General features: G+C 38.7%; 1 protein-coding gene across 2 annotated transcripts in view; it reads right to left on the bottom strand.

Moving 5' to 3' along the window:
- The window catches only part of NPAS2 (neuronal PAS domain protein 2), an 82,340-nt gene that overhangs the window by 17,981 nt on the left and 38,366 nt on the right, over positions 1 to 25,993 (bottom strand). For both annotated transcript variants that reach the window (XM_060769760.2, XM_060769759.2), the window contains exons 5-13: positions 23,364 to 23,453; positions 21,014 to 21,134; positions 19,621 to 19,734; positions 16,664 to 16,782; positions 15,775 to 15,857; positions 14,169 to 14,275; positions 12,275 to 12,422; positions 11,171 to 11,252; positions 3,818 to 3,959 (exon numbers count right to left, since the gene is read on the bottom strand). In XM_060769760.2, coding sequence (XP_060625743.2) covers positions 3,818 to 3,959; positions 11,171 to 11,252; positions 12,275 to 12,422; positions 14,169 to 14,275; positions 15,775 to 15,857; positions 16,664 to 16,782; positions 19,621 to 19,734; positions 21,014 to 21,134; positions 23,364 to 23,453 — 1,006 coding nt within the window. The remainder of the gene's footprint in view (positions 1 to 3,817; positions 3,960 to 11,170; positions 11,253 to 12,274; positions 12,423 to 14,168; positions 14,276 to 15,774; positions 15,858 to 16,663; positions 16,783 to 19,620; positions 19,735 to 21,013; positions 21,135 to 23,363; positions 23,454 to 25,993) is intronic.

Here is a 25,993-nt window from a genome sequence, read left to right as displayed (position 1 = left end):
TTTAAAATTGAACAGCAGCTTGGTCTCCAGCTGTGCGAACGACACACACACACTCTCATACACACTCAAACACGAAGCTCTGTTTGTACTCTCTCTCTCCCAATAGCATTGTTGTTGTTCATTCGTTCAGTCGTCTCCGACTCTTCGTGACCTCATGGACCAGCCCACGCCAGAGCTCCCTGTCGGCCGTCACCGCCCCCAGCTCCCTCAAGGTCAGTCCAGTCACTTCAAGGATGCCATCCATCCATCTTGCCCATGGTCGGCCCCTCTTCCTTTTCCCTTCCACTTTCCCCAGCATAATTGTCTTCTCTAGGCTTTCCTGTCTCCTCATGATGTGGCCAAAGTATTTCAATTTTGTCTCTAGTATCTTTCCCTCCAGTGAGCAGTCTGGCTTTATTTCCTGGAGGATGGATTGGTTGGATCTTCTCGCAGTCCAAGGCACTCTCAGAACTTTCCTCCAGCACCACAGTTCAAAAGCATCGATCTTCCTTCGCTCAGCCTTCCCTAAGGTCCAGCTCTCACATCCGTAGGTTACTACAGGGAATACCATGGCTTTGACTAGGCGGATCTTTGTTGCCAGTCTGATGTCTCTACTCTTTACTATTTTGTCGAGACTGGACATTGCTCTCCTCCCAAGAAGTAAGCGTCTTCTGATTTCCTGGCCACAGTTTGCATCTGCAGTAATCTTTGCACCTAGAAATACAAAGTCTGTCACGGCCTCCACAGTTTCTCCCTCTATTTTCCAGTTGTCAATCATTCTTGTTGCCATAATCTTAGTTTGTTTGACGTTTATCTGCAATCCGGCGTTTGCACTTTCTTCTTTCACCTTGATTAGAAGGCTCCTCAGCTCCTCCTCGCTTTCAGCCATCAGAGTGGTGTCATCTGCATATCTGAGGTTGTTAATGTTTCTTCCAGCAATTTTCACCCCAGCTTTGCATTCATCGAGCCCCGCACATCGCATGATGTGTTCTGCATACAAGTTAAAAAGGTTGGGTGAGAGTATGCAGCCTTGCCGTACGCCTTTCCCAATCTTGAACCAGTCTGTTGTTCCGTGGTCAGTTCTGACTGTTGCTACTGGGTCCTTGTACAGGTTCCTCAGGAGAGAGACCAGGTGGCTTGGGATGCCCATCCCACCAAGAACTTGCCACAATTTATTATGATCCACACAGTCAAAGGCTTTAGAATAGTCAATGAAGCAGAAGTAGATGTTTTTCTGAAACTCCCTGCCTTTCTCCATTATCCAGCGGATATTGGCAATCTGGTCTCTCGTTCCTCTGCCTTTTCTAAACCCAGCTTGAACATCTGGCAACTCTCGCTCCATGTATTGCTGGAGTCTTCCTTGCAGGATCTTGAGCATTACCTTACTGGCATGAGAGATAAGGGCCACTGTACGGAAGTTTGAGCAGTCTTTCGCATTTCCCTTTTTTGGTATGGGGATATAAGTTGATTTTTTCCAGTCTGATGGCCATTCTTGAGTTTTCCATATTTGCTGGCATATGGCATGCATCACCTTGACAGCATCATCTTTTAAGATTTAAACAGTTCAGCTGGGATCCCGTCGTCTCCTGCTGCCTTGTTGTTAGCAATGCTTCTTAAGGCCCATTCAACCTCACTCCTCAGGATGTCTGGTTCTAATTCATTCACCACACCATCAAAAGTATCCTCGATATTATTATCCTTCCTATACAGATCTTCTGTATAGTCCCGCCACCGTCTCTTGATCTCTTCAGCTTCTGTTAGGTCCCTGCCATCTTTGTTTCTTATCATACCAATTTTTGCCTGAAATTTGCCTCCAATGTTTCTAATTTTCTGGAAGAGGTCTCTTGTCCTTCCTAATCTGTTGTCTTCTTCCACTTCCATGCATTGCTTATTTAAAAATAGTTCCTTATCTCTTCTGGCTAACCTCTGGAATTGCGCATTTAACTGGGCATATCTCCCCTTATCACTGTTTCCTTTTGCTTTCCTCCTTTCTTGGGCTACTTCCAGTGTCTCAGCAGACAACCATTTTGCCTTCTTGGTTTTCTTTTTCTTTGGAACGTACTTTGTTGCCGCCTCCTGAACAATGTCACGGACTTCTGTCCATAGTTCTTCTGGGACTCTGTTTACTAAATCTAGTCCTTCAAATCTGTTCTTCACTTCCACTGTATATTCGCTAGGAATGTTAGTGAGATCATATCTAACTGGTCTGTGTATTTTCCCTGATCTCTTTAGTTTTATTCTAAATCGGGCAATAAGAAGTTCGTGATCTGAGCTACAGTCAGCCCCAGGTCTTGTTTTCACCGACTGGATGGATGTCTGCCACCTTTGGCTGCAAAGGATGTAGTCAATCTGATTTCGGTGTTGACCATCTGGTGAAGTCCATGTATGAAGCCGTCTTTTAGGTTGTTGGAAGAGAGTATTCATTATACACAGCGAGTTTTCCTGGCAAAATTCTATCAGCCTTCATCCCGCTTCATTTTGTTCTCCCAGACCATGCTTGCCTGTGATCCCAGTTGTCATTTGACTTCCCACCTTGGCATTCCAGTCTCCTGTAATGAAAATAATGTCTCTTTTTGGTGTATTATCCAGTAGGTCCTGCAGATCCTCATAGAACTGATCTACTTCTGCTTCTTCAGCAGCTGTGGTTAGGGCGTATATTTGGATCACTGTGATGTTGAAAGGCTTTCCTTGCACTCGAATTGAGATCATTCTGTCATTTTTTGAGTTGTATCCAAGCACGGCTTTAGCGAATTTCTTATTAATTATGAAGGCTACTCCATTTCTTCGATGTTCCTCTTGTCCACAGTAGTAGATCTGGTGGTCATCTGATGTGAAGTGGCCCATTCCAGTCCATTTCAGTTCGCTGACCCCCAGAATGTCTATCTTTAGTCTTGACATCTCACCAATAACAACATCCAATTTGCCCTGGCTCATAGATCTTACATTCCAGGTTCCTATGGTGTGTTGATCTTTAGAGCATCGGATTCGTCGTTCACCTCCAGTACCGTCGGCCGCTAGCCTTCCTTTCGGCTTTGAGCTAGCTGCGTCATCACATCTGGGGCTAGTTGAACTTATCCTCTGCTCCTCCCCAGTAGCATTTTGGCCATCTTCCGACCTGGGAGTCCCATCTTCCAATGGCATACCGACATATCTCTGGTTGTACTGGTCCATTTAGTTTTCTTGGCAAGGATACTGGAGTGGTTTGCCATTGCCTTCCCCAGGGATCACGCTTGGTCTGACCTCTCTGCCACAACCGTCCCGTCTTGGGTGGCCCTTCAAGGTTTCGCTCATGACATCATTGAGGTGCTCAAGCTCCAGCGCCCCGACAAGGCGGTGATCCTTTGCTGGAGCCCAATAGCATAGCATCCTCTTAAAATACATTTTCTTTCACCTCTGGTTGATGCCCCTCTTTAAACTCACTGCCAGAGATCTGGCTCGAAGACACAATAATTTCACAATTTATTTACTGTGTATTCACTATGTGTGAGGACACAAGTAATTATGAAAACAAAGATGAATGTAACTTCTTTGACTAATTCCCTGCCCAAAGATAAACAGGAATCATAAGGAGGACCAACTGACCATCCAAGCCTTTTGCTGAAGTAGGGATAGATAATTTTGTCCTTGTTGAAAGGAAAATATCCTGAGTACCTACAGGATGGATAGACAGATGGATTTGGGTTGCCCCTTTGACATTATCCACTAGTCATAAAATCCTTATCAGAACCTTTTCTTCATTATTTTTATATGAACTGATCTGTAATATTTAAATCTTGTTCATATTTAAATGTATCACAGTTCACATTTCAAATTATTTACATAGAAACCAGAAACTCACCTGCAATTTCAGATAAAGATTGAGGTGCATATTTCAGAGAGGCTTGTGAGGATACAGAAAGTGTCCGACTCGTGTTGAGAATCGATGCCCTTAATTCAATTGTGCTAAAGTGCTGTTGAGAGTCCAAACCCGAGCTACTTTCCTTAAAAACAAAGTAGACATTATATAATAGCCAGTGATACTTGGGTCATTTTAAACCTAAACAGATTGAATACAGTTGTTATAAAGCTTGGATGAATGCATATTAGATGAGAAGGATGATGTTTTAATATACTTCAGTTACCAAAGTGGACAAGTTCCTGGGCATAATTTCTTTAAAGAAAAAATTGGTATCAGAGGCAGAAATAACCTGGAAAGAATAGGACTAGGTTCCTACACCCCAAAAGAAGAGGAGGAGGAGGAGGAGGAGGAGGAGGAGGAGGAGGAGGAGGAGGAGGAGGAGGAGGAGGAGGAGGAGGCTCAAGATGTTTAGGTAACATTTTATTCAAAACCAATGAAACAACCAGGTCAGGTAATCCTTGCAACAGGAAAAGAAAACCTTCAAGATACCATATGAAACATCTTCCAAAATGCACCCAGGAATTACTGCCTCTACTTACCATTTTTATCAGTAGCCAAACTTATAAGTAAAGGTAAAGATTTCCCCTGACATTAAATCTAGTCATGTTAGACTCTGGGGGGTGGTGCTCATCTCCATTTTTAAGAGCCAGTGTTGTCCATAGACACCTCCAAGGTCATGTGGCCAGCATGACTGCATGGAGCACCGTTACCTTCCTGCAGAAGCGTACCTATTGATCTCACATTTTGCATGTTTTTTTTAATAAATATTTTTATTGATTTTTTTTGTTTTACAAAACACATTGATAAAAAATAACAAGACAAGGAATGGAAGTGAAGGACGGTTACGAAGGGAAATTATGGGTAAGGAAAGGGGAATGGGGGGGGGGAAGGGATGGTCACATGGGGGAAGAGGGGGAAACAGGTGGGGGGGGGGAAGACAAGGATGGGGGTTGGAAACTTCCAGGTTTATCCAGTATGGTACAAACTTTTTGGCTTAACCCGTTGAGTTTAGCTTTCACATAATATTCCCATCTGTTGTATTTAGAACAGATATCTGATTTTATGTGTGTCTTTTGGCTATTTTCTTTGGAGTTAGTATGAATGCTAATCTTGTTAATTGCTTAGGGTGGTTACCCCCTTTTGCTTTTTCTTTAACTTTCGTCTTTTTCTTGGATAAAGATTTTTATTATTATTATTGTTATTGTATTTGTTATATCTCTATTAAGTACATCCCCTTATTCTCTTCCTGTATAAATTTTAATACTGGTTTCCAACTGGTTTTCTGAGGTTTACTGTAGTTTTGAGAGATTCTCTGTGTCAAAATATCCATATTAATTATATCCAGTATTTTATGGGTCCAGTGTTCCAGTGTTGGTATTTCTTTATTTTTCCACTGTCTTGCTAGGACCATCCTAGCAGCTGTTGTTAGATAAAAAATTATTTTATCCTCATTCTTTTCCAGTTTGAGGTTGTGGAGTCCTAATAGTAGGGTTTCTGGTCTTAGTTCAAATTTTATCTCTAGGATTTTTTCGATCGATTTGTGAACTTGTGTCCAATATTTTTTGATCCCTTTACATTCCCACCACATGTGTAGAAATGTGCCCTTTTCTCTTTCGCATTTCCAACAGCGGTCATTTTTCTTGTTCTTATTGATTTTGGCCAGGATTTCGGGTGTTAAATACCACCTATAGAAGATCTTATACCAACTCTCCTTTAGGTCTGTTGAGTATGTGTATTTAATTTTGCTTTTCCAGATTTTTTCCCAGTCGATAAGAGATATTGAATGGCCTAGGTCTCTTGCCCATTTTATCATGTTAGTCTTGATTTGTTCTGTTTCAGTAGCCCACGTTAGTAACTGATTGTATATTTTTCTTATGAGTTTTGTGTCCGTTGTTAATATGTTGTCCCAAAAGGATGCCTTTGTTTCAAAGCCAATTGTTTCATCGATCTTAAAGTTTTCTCTAATCTGATGGTAATGAAACCATGAGATAGAGGGGTCTGCTTGGTTTAATTCTTCTCTTGACTTGAGTGTGATTTCTTGTCTCTTGATATTTATAAGTTGCTTGTATGGGAGCCATATATTCCTGGGTATCTCCCTTTTATGATGTGCTTCAGTAGGGGAGAACCACATTGGTGTTTTTTGATGGAATTTATCTTTATATTTGTTCCAGGTATTAATTAATGCGGCTCTTATAGGGTGATTTTTAAAGAGTTTTTCCTTTTTGTCCTTATTTCTCCAGAGGTAAGCATGCCACCCCTGATTTATGTCGAAGCCTTCCACCGCCAGGATCTTTTCTTTTTTTAGGGTCGCCCAGTCTCTCACCCAGCTTAACGCTGAGGCTTCATAGTATAGTTGTAGCTCGGGGAGAGCTAGTCCCCCTCTCCTTTTATCATCTACTAGGTGTATTGCTTTTATTCTGTGTTTCTTGTTATTCCATATAAATTTGATGATTGCTTTCTGCCATTTATTCAGTAGTGTCTTTGTTTTCAAGATTGGGAGCGCTTGAAATATAAAAAGAATGTCAGGTAGAACATTCATTTTTATTACTGCTATCTTACCTAGTAGCGATAGGTTGAGTTGCGACCATTTCTGCAGCTTATTTTGAATGTCGGACCATTTCTTCTCATAGTTGTTTTTAATGAGGTGATTGTTGTTGGGTGTGATTGTTATCCCTAAGTATTTTACTTTTGTGCTGACTTTTATTTTTGTCTGTTCTTGCAACTTCTCTTGGTTTTCCTTATTCATATTTTTAACAATGATCTGGGTCTTTTCTCTATTTAATTTTAAGCCAGCTACTTCCCCGTATTTCTCAATTACCGTTAGCCATTTATTTGTGTTGTTAATGGGGTCTTCGACAAAGCACACTACATCGTCTGCGAATGCACGAAGTTTAAAGGAGTGGCCTCTTATTTTTAGCCCTGGTAATTCCTTGTCCTTTCTTATGTTGTTTAGTAATATTTCCAGGGTTAAGATGAAAATCAAAGGCATGTTTTTGAACTACTAGGTTGGCTAACAGCAGGATCTCACCCCTGCTCTCCAGATTCAAACTGCTGACCTTTCAGTAAGCAAGTTCAGCAGCTCAGCGGTTTAACCACTACACCACCAGGGGATCCAGTCAAAATTACAGCTCTGTGTATTTTTAGTATGTTGAAGTAGCTCTGCTCCACATCACCCTGCATGCGTTGCCAGACACAAATATAATTCCTATGTGCATTTCAGTAAAGGCAGTTTCACTGTGGAAAAGACAGTGTCTCCAACCAAGGCATGAGTATGTACACATCAACAGCAAGTGAACTCAAGTGGGCACATGGTAGATGTCACGGTGTGCCCAAAGTAGGAGGCATCAGGGAGAGAAAGGCACATGCATATCACACACTTTTTGAATATGTAGACACCAAGCCAGAGATGAAAAGGGTCTCAAAGTAATAACTCCTAAGTATATTCTTCACAAATTCTTGTTTATATATGACATATAACAGACCCCAAAGAAGTATATTCTTCACATATTCTTGTTTATAGATGACATATAACAGACCCCAAAGAACATAAAATGGGAGCTTAGCTTCAAGTCAAGAATGTGATATGATTAACATCCCAACCATCTTGATTTAATTTGACTTACACCTCTTTTACATGACAAATCATAGCATTTATACCACTTTAACTCTCATGCTGAATTGTGGGATTTGTAGTCTAGTGAAGCACTGGAACTACACAGAAGAAAATTTTAAATACCACGTGAAATGACATGTCCCAGGATTCTGTAATATGGAGCCAAGGCTGTTGAAAGTGCTATCAATGTGCTATAATTGCATAGTGTGAACATCTACATATCCCACGTAAGTGGATCATAATTAGGAGTGGAAATCATTCCACCTTCACTATTCCAAGGAGGAAGGATCAAAAGGCTCCAAGTGTGATTGGAGAAATAAAAAGCAAGAAGGGCATTTTCAGAGCCTGTTAAGAATGACTATACTCTGGTCTGCAAACTGACAAGACTGGTAAATTTTCCTCTGCAAAGATCCAACTAGACTTGACAATAAATGCACCTTTGCATTTGACGTGAAAGGCATCACTATCAATGGGAGGGTTTATAATTATCAGGGACTACAAACCTTTTTCCACTTGCTAAATCCTAAGGGAGAGTCCCATCTTTGAAGGTGTTATTTGTATCAAAAAGAAGTTCTCCATTGTTTTCCTAGCACGTTAGCAGGGGATGAAATTGTTAAATTGCATAAACTCTTTGTGCTGGCAGGTTGGCAGTTTGAATCTGGGGCTCAGGATGAGCTTCTGTCTGTCAGCTCCAGCTTCTCCTACAGGGACATGAGAGAAGCCTCCCACGGGATGGTAAAACATCCGAGCATCCCCTGGGCAACTTCCTTGCAGATGGCCAATTCTCTAACACCAGAAGCAACTTGCAGTTTCTCAAATTGCTCCTGACATGATAAAAAAAAACTCAAAAAAGAAAACAACCCACCATTATTTTAATTTGGATCATGAGGGAGATGTGTGCCAAGTTTGGTCCAGATCCATTAAGCCACGTAGGAGCCCTTGTGGTTCAAACATACATCCATACCTAGATCAGGGCTGACACGGAAAAAAAAAATCCCTTTCTGCAGTATATGATTAATAATGAGGCTGCGCTGCTGATATTTGTATTTTTAAAACATGCATTTTTGAAGATAAAAAGCCACATCTTTTGCTAGCCATAGTTCTGAGCAACAGAGGTGTAAAATGAATTTAGGTTTTCTTTTTTTTTGGACATGTCAGGAGGGACCTGAGAAGTCGCTGCAAGTCGCTTCTGGTGTGAGAGAATTGGCTGTCTGCAAGAATGTTGCCCAGGGGACTTCCAGATGATTTGATGTTTTTATCATCCTTGTGAGAGGCTTCTCTCATGTCCCCGCATGAGGAGCTGGAGCTGATAGAGGGAGCTCATCTGCCTCTCCCCAGATTCGAACCTGCGACTTGTCAGTCTTCAGTCCTGCCAGCACAGGGGTTTAACCCACTGCGCCACCGGGGGCTCCTTATGAATTTAGGTAAAACATTCATAAAATATACTGTTACTGACTTCACTAAACACTGAGGATACAGATTGTAGGAGCTCATTGCTGAGATGCAGCTAATGCATAATCTGTGTTAATAGGCAGGAAGCTACGCATTGGGGAATGAGCTCAGGCCAATACCACAAGCACTTCAAAAGAAGTTATTCTCCATGCATGGCTTATGGAGTGTTTGCCTTCCATGTTTTTCCCTAAATGCTGTGGTACTAAATATAGGCTTTTCTTTCAACTTTATTTTCAACCATGAAATTATACTGGGGCAACTGAAGATTATTATTATTATTATTTATAAGATGTGGGAAGAGCTTACATATCTATTCATCACATTGACTGGTTCTTCTAATATGACTCATAACAGTTGTACATTTGCAGCAGCTTCCAAAAGACTACGGCTGGCATATTGGTCCAGGGAAAGTGATAAAGCTTCACAAAGCTGAAACTATGACATGTTTCCCCCTCCCTCAGCCCCCCAAAGCACCCAATTTTAAGAGGAGGCAGCACCCTCCCACATGACATTGTCTGGCCAGTGGAAAATCAGGGGAAGCAGAGAAGTATTCAACTATGTTCTTGTTTAATGTATTGTTGAAGGCTTTAATGGCTGGAATCACTGGGTTGTTATGAGTTTTCCGGGCTGTATGACCATGTTCCAGAAGCATTATCTCCTGACATTTCACCTGCATCTATGGCAGCATCCTCAGAGGTTAAGGGGTCTGTTGGAAAATTGGGTTTATATATCTGTGGAATGTCAAGGGTGGGGAAAAAAACTCTTGTCCGTTTGAGGTAAGTGTGAATGTTTCATTTGACCATCTTGATTAGCATTTAATGGCCTAGCAGTTTTAGGGTCTAGCTTCTTACTCCCTGGGGGAATCCTTTGTTGGGAGGTGATTACCTGACCCTGATTGTTGCTTGTCTGGAATTCCCCTGTCTTTGAGTGCTGTTCTTTATTTACTGTTATGTTCTGGTTGCTGAAAGCATAGCTGTAGACCTCCCAGAGAATCAGGTCATTGTAATTGGTCTAACTCTAGGAATATAACTGGATAAATCTCTGCTCTCTCCAACCTGCTCTACAACAGCTATGTTTTTTTGAAGCAAGGGACTTGAGCAAATTCAGCAAAGAATTCTGAACTCTGCAATGTCTTAAGAAGTGAGTTATGCAGGAGTAAGTTGGATTTACACCTCCGTAAGTACAACAGGACTGTGGCGCAGCTGGCTGGGAATCAGCTGTATTAAGATCACTACTGACCGAAAGGTCATGAGTTCAAAGTCAGCCCAGATCGAAGTGCGCTTCTGACCATTCTGTGTAGTTTGCTGTCAACTTTGCAGCCTCAAAGATAGTTGAATCTGTCAAGTAGGAAATTTAGGTATCGCTTATGCGGGGAGGCTAATTTAACTAATTTATGATGCCATAAAAATCTTCAGCAAGCAAACAAGCAAAGAATGAGGAAGTACTCCAGTGGACAGTGAAGCGACAGCTTCCCTGGTGGCCAGAATACCCTCAGGAAAGCTGGAAAGTTAATTAACCTCTGTGTGTCTGTCTATATATGTTGTGTGTCTATGGCATTGAATCTTTGCCATGTATACGTACATTGTAATCTGCCCTGAGTCCCCTGCAGCATGAGAAGGGCAGAATATAAATACTGTAAATAAATAAATACTGTAAATAAATAAATAATAAAATGCCAGCTCATATTGACATGGCAGCCCCAAGCTCAACAGGACAACCAATAACATTCTCAATATGAGTTCGGTAGAGAGCAAGCTTGCCCCAGCAGGCTTATCAGTTATTGAACTGGATAACAAAAGACAAAAGGGCAGCAATAATTGTGAGGAAGAGGCAACACAGAGCCAAAAAGGAAGTAGGGATTTGCATGTGTGAGATGATATCAATAGCCAACTCACTTGAATGGAAGTAGCATATATTTTAAAGCTATCTAAACAGTTTTGAGCCCAGCACCTGGTGTTACCATGTGTTCCCTTCAAATAGTTTAAAGGGAACAGCAGTATCTCATAGGACATAATATCAATTTTCTCATATGCCAGCATTCCACTACATCTTTCATTTTTAACATTTCATTTGGGAAAACAGAATCATGTTCCTAGCCAACCTTTGCTCAGATAAGCAATGAATTCGCATTTTATGATATCTAATTATGCAAATATTCAAAGACTGATGATATGTGAACTTATGTAAAAAATGGAAGAGAGACTCCGAAAATTGCCATTCCAGCATACCTTTAATACTGAAGAGATTATTTCTGGAGGTGAGTCTTCCAAGATCATGTTTCGTCGTCTTTCCACTCGAACATCTGCATAACTGATGAAAAATTGTAACTTTCTGTAGAAATCTATATCCCATTTTACTGTTTTGAAAACTAGTTTGTTGATGATTTTTTCTAGAATTATTCCACTATTAAATTCTACATTTCGTGTATGGATATATGATGGTGCATTAAACTAAATTTTATGCTTAACTATGTGTACAAGACTGCACTGAAATGACTAGAACCTTAAATTGGAGCTTGAAAAGGTTAATTTTTGGACTACAATTCCAAAATCCCCAAACAGTATGGCTAACTTCTGCTTTGAATGTTCTTCTTTACATATAGTTATGAAATGTTATCTCTACATATAATAATGATGTTTGCCACCAAGTTTGGTGTTTTAGTATATATGCCAGGCAAGAATGATTAGGTGTGCCTCTATATTCAAAATGCACTTAATAAATAAAATGTAGTTGTTGCATAGTATGCAAAACAACAGTGCCAAACAGACGGGAATAAAATTACAGACCTATTAGCATGCCAATATGTTACTGCCATTCATAATACTGATTCTAGATAAAACATATTTGTTTTAGAATGCCTATTTTTGAATCCAGCAAGAAGCTGCTTTCAGCCTCAGTGCAATGAAGATCATTTGCAATATAGTTTTGATCAGTCTTTTAAACAGATATAGTCTATAATACCCAGCATGTGTCTCTCCATTGCAAAGTAGGGGAGAAAGTGAAGAAGGGCACACTTTGCCAAAACAAACAATGTTATGTTTTGTCAAAACTGTGCAACCAGAAGGTTGCATTATAAAACGACTACTAAATTCATATTTTAATGTACAAATTACAATTTAAACTTTCCTGAACTGGCATATAGATCCTTTGTATTATCCTATTCAAGCCATTCAAAATGTATCCAAAATTTAAAACAAAATTAGCAATTCTTTTTCATATGAGAGGGCAATAAGGAAGCAGTTATGAGTCTCTTAATCCAAGTTTACGTCTTCTTGTTTACTTCAGGCACACTAATGATTGACCTAAGAGTAACCTCATTTATTTCCTCATACCTCAGAACTGTATGGGTGCACACAATGAATTCTGGCTTGGAGTTCCACTGGTGGTAAGTGATATAGTAATGTGTTTGCAACCAGATCCACTGTTGTCCTTTGGTCAGAAACCGGTAGCAGCAAGACTTCCCTTTGCCAAACTGCATTACTGTTTGTGAGCAGAAAAAATGTACACTTCAAATAATCTTTTTAAAAAAACAAACAAAAGTTATTTGTTCTTGGAGGCTTCCCAATATAAACAAAATTTTCCTAAGAACAATAAATTTCCCTTTTTGAAACACAGTTGCCAAGCTATCTTGCACATAGCCTCACAGCATAAAATGGAATATATCAAAAACAGTAAAATTGAGTGGAGTGAAGATCATATTTCTCATCCTGCCTTCCCATGAGAAGGTTGTGCTAGACAGCACATCTGAAGACATGGTTTATTTGACTCCAGGACTATTATTATTATTATTATTATTATTATTATTATTATTATTATTTATACCCCACTTTATCTCTCCCAAAGGAGACTCAAAGCAGCTTGACATAAAAAAGCATTAGCATACAATTTAAAATATATGGATATGCAAACATTAAATCAGAATTACATATAACTAGTATTAAAATTCACAGCTGAAATCATTAAAAATGTTCAAAATTAAAACCACAGCACCCCCTGACTTGATTTTAAACACCTTCATCTTTATAAGCCTGCCTGAATAAAAAGTGTTTAGCCTGACAACAGAAGGACAGCAGGAGGGTGCCATTCTGGCTTTCCTGGGAAGGAAGGAAGGTCCACTCTCTCGTTCCCACCAATCAACCTTGATATGGAAGTGGGACCGAGAGAAGGGCCTCTCCCAAAGATCTCAGGGCCCAGGCAGGTTTGTATAAGGGGATCTGAATTGAAAAAGGTGTGCCTTAAATTTCCTAATTCATTCAGGAGTTGTTATATGTTGAAAAACAAAGGGGAACCTCTATATGCAAAGATACATAGACTTTAAATCTACACTGTCAATTGTTTGAATTCATGGCAGTGCCCATTACTAGCATATCTATGACCAAGAATCCCTTCACACAATGTAATTATCATACTAATGACACTTTAACTGTCCTGACAATACTGTATGGAAGCTGGGATTTGCTGTTTGGTGAGGTACAAGAATTGTTTGGCTGAGAATTCTAAATACTCCTCCATAAACTGCAAATCCCAAGATCCATAGGGTAAAATCATAGCAGAACCACACCAAAGGTATTCCAAATTCAGCTCCATGGACACTGGAGTCATATCATGGCAGATAAAGTTAGGAAGTTAAGTTCCTACCCCTGGAAGTTAAAAATAATTTTGATTGGTATAATTTATCAGCTTACTAACAGAACCACAAATAACAGAACTATTGCAAACCATTAAGCAATAAGACAAACATTATTTAAGAGTATATATTGGATTTTTCGGGTTTCTGTTAATTCCATTCTACAGTTTTAAATCATAAAACGTTTCTGAGGGCCACCAGATATCCATCTCATCCTGAGATTTCATATCCATTTACATGTTAAACAGCAGTAGCTCCAAATGAAGAAAAATACATAGGCAGAATTAGCTTGTTTGACAGAAATAGTTAGTCTCAACTGAGTACTTTAAAAGAAGGATGTGGAATTACGTGATAAAAAAATAAATATTAACCTGAATTGAGTTCAATGTCAGATTTGCCATGTTATCAGTGCATACACCACAATGCTACACGTTCCCCTCAACATTAGAGCCATTGACTTCTATAGGACTTTCTCCCAGGTAAGGGATTATAGGATGACAGCTGTTGTTTGGTGTTAAGATTTATCTCATTCTCTGATTCTTCATGTAGAAACAAATATTATACTGGATTCCCATGATGGTAGGAAATGTGATACTCACAATGTTCATGGCATTGTGCTAAGAGCTGAAGGTCATCTACATGATAGTAATCATATCCAGAAGTACCCAGTACTTCAAAAGGCAAATATCCTATAATTGGTGGTGCTCTGTATCAAGAAATAAATGTAGATATTTGTATTAGGTGATTAAAAATTCCAGCAGCAATGTTACATATCTCTACATCCCTCTACTTACACCAGAAAAGGTATCAAGAAAGCGTGTTACAGATTACTTAGGATTAGAGTTTGGAAACTTTTTTTGGATTCTTAACTCCCAAAATTCCCAGCCAGCATGTCCCCCTCCCAGACAGCATTGCAAAATGAACAAATTTGTTACAGATTTAAAAAAAAAACTTTAAGGAGCATTACGACGTGAAGCAGCGCAATGTATCTATGTTATATCATTAAAGACAGAACTCCAATCATCTGGAGAAAAAACTTTCAAGATCTTTTGAAAGTGGCATATCTTAAAGTCCATTAAAGCAAATAACAGTTGTGGGAAAGAGTTCTAGATAGCTTTCTACAAGACAGACTTAGGGCAATTAAAGTGAAATTATAGTATGATAATTGCTTATTAGGAAAGAGACCTAGGCCTGCGATTGAGCATCTACTTTATTTCCCCCAAGTACCTCCAATATGATTTAGACTGGACTCTTAAGGCCTCTGCATCTTCTTCCCTGAAATCTGAATTATGTTGGTCAGTCTTTTAGAATTTAGCAATTGTCCAAGCACCCTGTACACATTCTGCATAGCCACTGGATGGAATGGGTGGACAATTCTGGATATTACAGCCACAAAAAGTAACTTTCCTGAGCCTCATCTCCATGTGGAACTATCTCAAGATTAGCTACCAGTTAGCCAGCATAGAATACATTACTGAACAATTTAAGCCAATGACAGCTTCCTGAGCACTTTTGTGTATTGATGCTTGATCTCAAGGATCCTACTATCTCTTTTTGCAAAGAGAAAGCATACAAACAAGGCTGAGAGGAATTCCCAGAGCTTCACCTTATGCAATTGATTCAATTGGGAATTCTGGCACCCTTAGCACAAGCAATCGGTATGTCAGTAAAGCTTTGAAGGAACAAGAGCAGGTTCCTTCTTAGACCTATACAGGTGTTTCTTGCTTCAGGGGTTTAACAGAGTAAGAGCCTCAAGTCTTTTTTCTTATTACAAGACCCATTTTAAGAGACGACAGTTTAGAGAAGATAAAAGAACATAGGAAAGTGTTACCTATTCCCTTCATGCCATTTTTCTACTTCAAATCACACAGCAGCTATTCTTGCCGTCTCCAGGGACGTAGCTACATTTTCCCCAAGAATAAGCATGTGGCTTTGAAACCACTTGGGGGATGGGGGAGGCTGCTGACAATTCATACACTATCTGAAGCAGAGACGTGGTGGACAGGTAATCATACACAGTAAGTTAGCATTTTGTAGCTTTGGGACATTTTGAAGGAGGCTTCCTGCAAAGGAATATCCACTTTTGCTCCTTAAAAAGCAAAACAGAAATGCAATTCCACCAACGGCATTGTTTTCAAAATCTGCCTCATGAAGCATTAGCGAATGGTCAAGTAAAATTTCAAATACAATTTTTTATTTACTAGCCTGTGATCCAGAAATAAAAACTTCCATTCCAAACTATGTCTTGAAGAAAATTCTTCTAAAGGTTCTTCAACTATGCACATTTCCTGTGTTAGAAATAAATGATATTAATACAAGTAGTACAAATGACTAATACATCTATTTTCACGTTTTATCAGTTTTAACAATCTGTATAGTTGTTATTCTAGAAGATAACAACTCTAGAGTTTACAATCTCAGCAAGTTTGCATCCTGTATATAGCACAATTCTTTTAGAAAATTATATAGCTAATTTAATGTATGCATTTTATGTTTAACACACAAAGGGCATGTTACACAAGTGACATCAAGTACAGATGAAAGCTTTAAAACTTAATTAACACATTGTTGCTTATCCCTAAATAGAGAACCTCTAGGTCTGGGTGTTTTAAATTAAAGGCATAGAGGCTAATCATGACAATAACAAGATTTTGATGGAATACACTCCTAAAAACTACAATTACAGCAGAAATCAGTCTCTGTGATGAGCTTTTGTTTGATTAAATATAAAATAATGGGAAAAGTCAGCTTCTGAAAAATATCCCCTCCCCCCTCAAATCTGCATTTTAGCAACATGGGAAGATGTCAACTTGAAAATGGCCTTCATTAACCCATGGAACCTCTCACTGGCACATTACTGCTTTTTGTATTTTTCCACATCTACAAATATTTGGCATCATAGTCTTTACATCATCCCAAATCTAACTGGCAGAAGAACTATGTATTTAAGTAGTTTTGCAAACCACTAGTTTTCTTCATTCAACCAAAGTTGAAGGCAACATCTGTCCCTCTGCTCATGAATGGGGGAGACACTTGACTCAAAGGATTGATATTGTCGCTAAGACTTAACAGACTCTAAGACATACACACTTGCCTTTAAAAACTGAGGTGTTGCCAGCCGAACAGTAGCAACAAAGCAGACTTGTTTTCCTAGTGGTGTTCTGTAACCTCTTGGAACAGCACCATCAAATCCATTATAAGTGGATATAGGCACTATATAAGAAAATTACAAGACAGAGAATTGTGCCTCTTAGTGCATTTGCTCCCAATGCCTACTTTATACATATGAAATGCACTGATATTTGATATCTCTCAGACATATGAGTTGAACATATTTTACAAGTTATGTATGTCTGTATAGCCTACATATGCACACAGTTGGTCTTCCATATTTCGAAGCTGTGGATTCAGCCATCCACAGTTTAAGAATATTTTTTAAAAATCCAAAAATCAAACACTGATTTTGCCATTTTATATAAGGGACACCATTTTGCTATTCCAATGTATTTAATGAAACCAAGCAGTTGCCATGGACCCATTGTGTGTCTGTGCATGCCTGTTCTATAAATATAAATTATCTGCTATTCCACCTAAAAATCTCCTGTTATTGCACAGCTGTTCCACATCTCATTCTACCTCAAAGGAAGGAAATACAATCCCAAGGCAATGTGATGAAACTAATGCTAGGCCTTCATCTCATTTTCTAAAAGTGGCTGTGTGGAGGTAGAAGGAACCCTTTTACTGATTGATTTTAATCTATATTAGTGTATTGTTATATGTATAAATACAACATTTGGCTGCAATCCTATACCCGCTTAACTAGTAATAAGTCCAATTGACCCAGTCTGATTTATTTTCCAAGAACACATGCAAAGGATTGGTCTGTTACCTCCATGAAGCAGAACTATCATGCATATAGGATTTTATAGGCTAGAGAATAAGATAATATAGGCTCTATCCCTCAAACTGTTGGAGGGCCAGTTTAAATTTATAATTAAAAAAAAAGAATGAATTCCTATGCACACGGCACATATCTTATTTGTAGTGCAAAAAACACTTTAAAACAATACAATAATTAAAATGAAGAACAATTTTAACAAATATAAACTTATTAGTATTTCAATGGGCTTGCTTTTGGCTGATGAGATAAGTCATTTCAGACTTAGGTTGACACTGAGTGAGGGCCGAGTAAATGACTTGGAGGGACGTATCCGGCCCTCGGGCCTTAGTTTGAGGACCTCTGCTCTATACAAATAAACCTGTCTCCTGAAAAGCTATGATCAATCAATGAAGTTTTGCATATTGTGAAACTGGGGTTTCTGACAGACACAGTGAGGTTGTTTCTTTTTTAATTGCTGAACAGTAATACCAGCAACATTTGAAGTAAAAAATTCCTGGAGAGAATTCAAAGAAATATCTGAAAGATGGTAGTCTTTGAACCTTATCAAACAGGCAGGAGGAAAGCGAGGGAACGTGGGGGAAAGAAGGGGACAGCAGGGAACTGTTTTGCTCTGTTTCTTCTCATCCAGGTCTATCTGTTGCCCTCTTACATCCTTTCTTCATTTAGGTCCCTTGCATTTCTCTGCTTTGTGCCATTAGGAGTAGGGTAACATCCGACTCTTCCGCACGCACTCTGGTCTCCGTTCCTCCATTCTGTTGAAATGGAGTCCCACTGGAAGGCACCCTGCATCATGTAACAGGCTCCCTGGGCTTCCATTTCAGCAGCATGGAGAAACGGAAAGAAGATGGAGAAGACTACAGAATGGTTTCTTTTATATATTGCTGCATAGCACTTTCTGTATGGTTTTCCATACAGTAAGAAAGTTATACTCAATGAATATAAAATACTATATTGAAAAATAATGAAAGCAATTCTCCTCTTCACTCTATAAACCAAGTTCTACCATAAAATAAGTAAAGTAGAATAAAAAAGCATAGAGACTGCAAATGATGGTAGAGGAATAGTCTTGATTATGTCATCAGGGAATAACAGGCACTTTGTTTTGGTTGGCCCTCCATACTCATAGATTCTGCATCCACAGGTTGTCATCCACAACTTGAAAATAAACCCCTCCCACATAAATTCCAAATGGCAAACCTTGATTTTGCTATTAATACAAGGGACAACTTAGAAATTGAGCATCCATGGATGCTGATATCTACAGGGACTTCTAGAACCAAACCACGTCAGATCCATGCGCCTACTGTACTTCCTTTCTCATTCAACCAAAATATAACTAGTTGCTTTAAAAATACAAATTATACAACTTATATTTATGTATAATATTCTAGGCCAATTTAAGGTTAAAATCTTCCAGTGGGGTCTTCAAAAAAAGAGTCCTATATACTCCTAACGCTCCTACGCTGACCATATAATGCAGTTCATGGCTGACTCGAGATCATGGTGGCTACAAAAGACGCATTACCAATATGCACTGTAGTGTACATTAAGGGAAATACAGAGCACTTTTAAAAATCACCAGAATGTCTAAGTTCAGCCAAAATTGCATTGCAGCTGATCCCTGTGTAGCCCAGTTCCAGGGCAAAATCTACTTCACAAAATACAGAGAACAATGTAGACATCTGTCCCTGTTGAAGCATAGTAAAGAGTTTCAAACCAGGGCTGATGAAAAACATCTCAAGAGCATGGCTGGGCAGCAGGGGGCTAATCACCTCTGCTGCTAACTGTCACTTTCCCTTATTTATTTTCACCCCTCTGCCTCTTGTGCACTGATGCGCACCTCTCCTGGAAATGGGGAGGGGAAAAAAACAGGTTTTATGTTCAACATAATTACCCACCTGGCCTCAAGCAGTCTCCAAACCTGTCAATCTAATCACCTCACAGCAAAACCATTTCCATTTGAACTGGTTCCAAGTTGGATTGTGTCAGTGTAGAAGCTCCCTTAGAAATAACCACTGTTCCAGACATGACTGCATCTCAGAAGTAAACTGCTTGTTCTGTACAAGCACAACCATCAACCACCACAAAAAAGAGGCTGAAGTGTCCTATGTTGATTCAAATCATTGCTTATATTTACAGAATAGACTTACCATGACTGTAAGACAGAAAGTTTCCTACAAATTTTATGTATTCATACGTTGGAATGTCTTTGGAGTTCAGACTTCCTCTCAGAAGATGACAGTAAAATTCTAAATCATCATCAGCTTGGATTATTAAAAAGGAAAGAAGGACATAATAATAATTATTTGTAAATTAAAACAAATTAAACTGTGAAGAAACCTAATTAATTCAATTATTATTTCTGGAACCCTACAAAGGTTCATATTTTGTTGGATGAACCTCTGCATGAATGTAGGCTGCTCATAACTAAAAATAGTCATTTCTCATGCATACTTAAAAGGATTGGGTTTAGCTCTTACCCAAGTATTCAGTATCATTCCAGCAAATAAATCACACAGGCTCAAGTAAAAAGCAGGGCAGTGCACTAGTCTACTTTCTACTTTGCAACTAATTGACAAGCAACCACAAAATAACACATTTTAATAATGTACTAATCCTATTACTGAAAGTGTATCCCTTGTCTCTCTCCCATATCTATCCTATTATGTATTAGAACAAATTATTTTTTACAATAATAAATATGCACTTCATGAAAATATTTATGAATATAAATGAAAATAATATGAAATAAACTTCAAGGTGAAATATGTGTGGACAAAACACTTCCAAAGATAACTTGTGCCGACCTTTGTAGGAGATACTAATCTTACATTTCAATGATTTCGTACTGGAAGCTGCTTCCTCTTGCCATGACAAAATCCAAAACATTTGGCTAATTACTCCTGTAATCTGATTTCATGTTAGTAGTTGATTTACTGATCCTTTTAGTTTTGTATCTATAATATCATTTTATTGTTCCTTTTAGTTTTGTATCTTTAATTAGGACTGGGCTGTGGTGCAGCTAGTTAGTAGCCAGACACATTCAATCACTACTGGCCAAGAGGTCATGAGTTCGAAGCCAGCCCGAGTCGGAGTGAGCTCCTGACCATTAATAGCTTGCTGTCAACCTATGCAGCCCGGAAGACACTTGCATCTGTCAAGTAGGAAATTTAAGTACTGCATTATGCGAGGAGGCTAATTTAACTAATTTACGACACCATAAAACCTTCCAGCAGCATGGGTAAGAATGAGGAAGTACTCCGTCAGGGACTCCGTGTCACAAGTGGACAGTGAAGCGGCAGCTCCCCCTGTGGCTGGAATTGAATATACTCTCATAAAGCCGGAAAGCTGGAATATTAAATTGCCTCTGTCTATCTATATATTTTGTATGTCTAAATGGCATTGAATGTTTGCCATGTATACATGCATTGTAATCCGCCCTGAATCCACTGTGGGGTGAGAAGGGTGGAATATAAATACTGTAAGTAAGTAAGTAAATAAAATAGCCTAATGACATTTTAATCTATATGAAGAAATACTCACATTTTAAGTAATCTGATGCTACAGTGTCTAGCAAAAGCATATGAGATGATAATATTTTTAAAATGTCTGGCTGTTCTTGTTCTGGAAGGAAATCTAACAAATTCTGGTCGATTACATCAGACTGTAAATGACAAAACAATATGTATCAGAAAAACAAAAAACTTTCAATAGTTTTCCTTCTATACACAAACATGCACACTCAAAGGATAACTGGCCTATGTGATTCTGTATGTAGGCAGGTCTATAAATTTATATAAATATATCACCAGTCCGTAGGAATTTTGGTAGTTGGGATATAAAAAGGCAAGGCTTCTCCATGTGTTGTTGAACTACAACTTCCATAATTAGTTACCATTGTTCTCCGGCTAGGAATGGTGGGAGTTGGAATGCACCAATATCTAGAAGGACACATGTTGCTTATCTTAACCGCTATGATTAAGAACAAGTTAATGTAAAAAAATAATATTGGCTATGTGGAATAAATCTAATATATAGCCCTTTCAGTCTCATCACACTAGAAGAGCATGGATCCACTTTAAATCCGGTTTTTGCCTGTCTCAGAATTCTGAGGTTTGTAGTTTAGTGAGGCCAAGGACCTCTCTGTCTGAGCAGTTTAAAGCCCCCTCCCTAAACTACAAGCCCCAGAATTATGCAGGAGGCAGAAACTGGATTTAAAGTGGATCCATGCTCTAGTGCTGTGGTTCCCAACCTTATTTTGACCAGGGACCACTCTCCAACATCAGTATCAAAATGGTTATGAATCAGTTTTTGGTCAACTTTAGATTTGACTTGGTTATTTGGGGTGCTGATTCAGAAAATTACATTGGATAGACCACATCAGCTCTAGTTTCTGATTCAGAACATATGCCATCCAGTAGTCTCCATCTGATCGCTGACATAGAACCATATTTAATAAACCTCAGCACCATAAGACGGGTTTCACACAACCAGTCAAGCTCATTGCAATAGTGTAGTAACAGTGAGGCTACGAACCATATTTTAGTTCTTGCGGACCACTGGTGGTTCACGAACCACAGGTTGGGAACCATTGCTCTAATGTGTTGAGGTCAGCAATAGTCTTTCTGTTTATTTCAGTTAATAGATGTAGAATTATTCTTGTTCTGTCTGCAAAGGAAGAGTGCTGAAAATCAGGCTTTCTTTAACACTGTTATTCTTTAGTATAATGTTATGAGCTTTATTTCACTAGCCACTCTTCAAAACACTTCTGGTCCCAAGCATTTCAAATTTGGGAGGCTCAACCTGCATTAGCTATCCTTCTCACCCTCAAACTGTTGGCTGATATGATAAACAAACCTCTTTTATCCAATATATTTTTAAAATGGTGAAAAAGCATGGGATCTCTGAAAGACAGTAGACACAATTCGAGATGAGCATTTAATTATTAGGAGAAAGGTAGGATCCACTTTAAAGATAGCCTGATATTCAGCACTCTTCATTTGCAGACAGAAAAAGAATAATTCTACATCTAACTGAAGTAAACTGAGTATTCTCCCAAATGGAATCTAAAGCTTACCAGTATAAGTCAAAAATAGATAAACAGAATGTACAAAGGTTTTTAAAGCATGAAACCACTAATCCAATTAAACAGACCTAGATGAGTAGTTTTACCTTCTCTCTGCTCTGTTATCACTTTGTCATTTTCCCCAAGAAACATAATTACTCCTCCCTTGCATTTCTCCTCACTATAAATGTACCCCAAAGCCTGTTTTTTGTTCTTGGTCTTTCACAATAGCCTCAACAGATTTTGGATTTGGTGTTTTTAACATTTCTCTCACTGTTTTTTCTACTTTGCTGTTGTCAACTTTATTCCTTCCGAACTCCAATTATATTTTGACGTCCCAGCTCCTCAGAATATTAGATGTCTCTTCCTTTTCCTGCTCATTAAAGTAATTCACATTTGCAATATTCCACTTTTTGCAGTTTTTCATCTCTTTCAATCCCTTTTCTCTCCGAATTTCTAGCCATGGCAATCTACTCAACTCTTCTTTGACAACAGTCTTTGCAAAGGTTCCAATAATTTTCACAGTCCTTGCTACAATGAATTTGAAGATGACATAATATTTTTCTTCTCCCCCCAAGATTCCCTCCATGTTCATTTCATCCACCACTTCTTCCTTGGTCAGATCTAAAGCCAAGAAACAGTTCCCTTTGTTATTTCTAATACCAACTGGAGGATGAAATTGAAAGCTAACTTAAACTGGGCATGTTTAATATTTCCTTTTCTGTCCAGTCCTGCTTCTGTAGCTTGCTGTGTTTGTAAGAAAGTCTCATGCCTTGTAACAAGCTGAGCACATCTAGGCTACAAAAGAAATGTGCAAGAACTACTCACTGGTAAATGTCCAAGAAGAGGAGTAATACTGTCAGAAACATATACAATGCTTCCATCTGTTGTAACAGCTATAACAAACCCATCCAATGCCTGATGGAAAGAATAAAAAAAAAACACAGTGCAAGTGTTATTTACTGTGAACCGATTCACACATTTCCAATGTAGATCAGAACTTTCTAATTAGATCAGAACAGCAGAATCTTAAACATAATGTCACAAAGAGCTTCTGTGCTTGAAAGCGGCACATTTATACAGGGTGTTTCAATGTTTTGTCTTGCACTTTAGTTGAAGCTTTTTGAATTTTTTTTTAATTTGCTCCTTGAAATATCTGGGTTTAATCCCTCTTCACTGCAGTAACAGAAATTTTAGCAACTGAAGCTGTGGAGTTTGGAGGGGGAAGGTTGGGGGAGATTTCTTCGTATTGTGACCTACTATCACATTGAGAGGGGAAACCAAGGGTGGCTGCCCCTCTTATATCATCAGCAGTCCCTTTCAGCATTCTGCCTCTCCATCACACTCACATGCGAAAATTTAAGAGCTGGCAATAAATTCATCTTACACTCATCACAAGGTCAGTATTACTTCTTTGTTATTAATCAGGACAAACAAAAACCAAGAGATCCCTTGCCCTGCCCAAAGCCTCTTACATTAAAAGAGACTGACATCAGTTTAAAACCATTTCTTTCCATGGGATCTTATGGTTCTGCATCAAAGCCCATAGGATGGAAGAGATACTGATCCAGGTTAAAACCATTTGTTTCTACAGGATCCTATGATTCTGCATCAAAGCCCATAGGATACAACAGACTGCTGATGGTTGGGTAATGAAATAGGACAGGAAACTTATGATGATTCCCATCTCACTTTTTTTCAGTTGTAAATATGGGAGTAAAGTGCAATAAGAGGCAGGAACTCTGAACACAATTGCTGGTCCATGGTCAGAGTTCCCTCCTTTCAGGACATTTCTGCCTCTTTTCAACCCTGGAACATGTGATGGGCTCCATACCTCTCCATGCTTGAAAAGAGGCTGAAGTGTCCTACAAGGGGGAAATTTCTCAATGTGATGAGGTCAATTGCCAGAGTTCACTCTTTTCTGGACACTTCTGCCTCTTTTGACAGCTGGAAGTAGTTTAACTCATGTGATGAACTCAGTAGCTCTCCATGCTTGAAAAGAAGCGGAAGTATCCTATGACCGAGAAATTTCTCACTGAAAAGGTGGCAAATTTAGTGGATACTCTTAACATGCCTACATGCTTCCAATTATTGTTGTTGTTATTGTTGTCATATACCCTTATGTCAATTCCAATTTATGGTGGTCTGATCATAGTTTTTTTTTTCTTGGCAAGCTTTATTCATTCAGAGGAAGTTTTCCTGCTTCTTGACAGGGGTTTGGACTGGATGGCCCACAAGGTCGCTTCCAACTCTATGTTTCTATAAGTTTGCTATTGCTTTCTTCTTTTACTGAGGGGAGTATGATTTGCTCAAAGCCACTCAGTGTGTTTCCAATACTGCATGGAAATCTGAGTCCTGATCCCACAGACTCCTACCCTTTTATTCAAGCCATATATCACAATAAGCAGCCCTTAATCCAAAGAAGAGACAGACAGAGATATTTGTGTTGGATGAGTTAACAAGGTTTTTTGTAAGTAAATAATATATTTCATTTGAATCCATTATGCAATTTACACTCATCAGAATTTTATGGAATAATCATGTGAATGTATTCAGTCATGCCTCTATTTTTGCTTCCCAGTTTACTGTTTATGCAACAGAGGACAGTATATTTTTATATAGATGACTCGCAGAAATAGCTACATCAGTAGAAAAGGAGCTGAAAGACAGGCAAACAAATTCTTTCTTTGAATAAGCAATGATGAAAAGCAAAAAACCATCTTCCGAAATTTTGCTTATTGCACAGCTGTTAAACACGGAGGCTCTCTGACACAAAAAAGCTTACAGCTAATCATCATCCTAATACAAATGATATCATTATAAAATAAATGTTATCTAGTTTGTTTTTACTACAGTTAACCACTTTGAGTCTCTTTTAGAGAAGGAGATGATGATGATGATTGAATATTATTATTCCAGGATATTTTTTTTCAATTTTATCAAAAGACACATTTTAAAATGGAAAATAAAGTTTTTCTGCTTGAACTTTGTATTACCCATTCAAACACTAACAATCTTCTCCAGTTTCTTGCAGATTGGGTTTTGCTTATCTGAAATGCTTAGGACTAGGAGTTTTTCTGAATGCTGCATTGTTTTGGAGTTTAAAATACATGTTTTTCCATATGTGTAAATACTGGGATATCTGGGGATTGGGACTTAAGTATGAACACAAAATTAATTTATGTTTCATTATACAGATAGCCTGGCAGTAATTTTGTATAATATTTCAAGTAGTTTGGGGCATGAAAAAAGATTGGGTACTATCAGAAAGCAAAGGTGTCATTGGGTTGCTGTGAGTTTTGTGGGGCTGTATGGCCATGTTCCAGAAGTATTCTCTCCTGATTTTATATGGCAGGCACCCTTAGATGTGGGTGAAACATCAGGAGAGAATGCTTTTGGAACATGGCCATACAGCCCCACAAAACTCACAGCAACCCAGTGATTCTTGTGAGAATTTC

This window comes from Anolis sagrei, chromosome 3 (genome assembly GCF_037176765.1).
Source record: "Anolis sagrei isolate rAnoSag1 chromosome 3, rAnoSag1.mat, whole genome shotgun sequence".
Lineage (NCBI taxonomy): Eukaryota > Metazoa > Chordata > Lepidosauria > Squamata > Dactyloidae > Anolis > Anolis sagrei.
The sequence above is the reverse complement of the archived record's forward strand: the minus strand, read 5'-3'. Positions and strand labels throughout refer to the sequence as shown.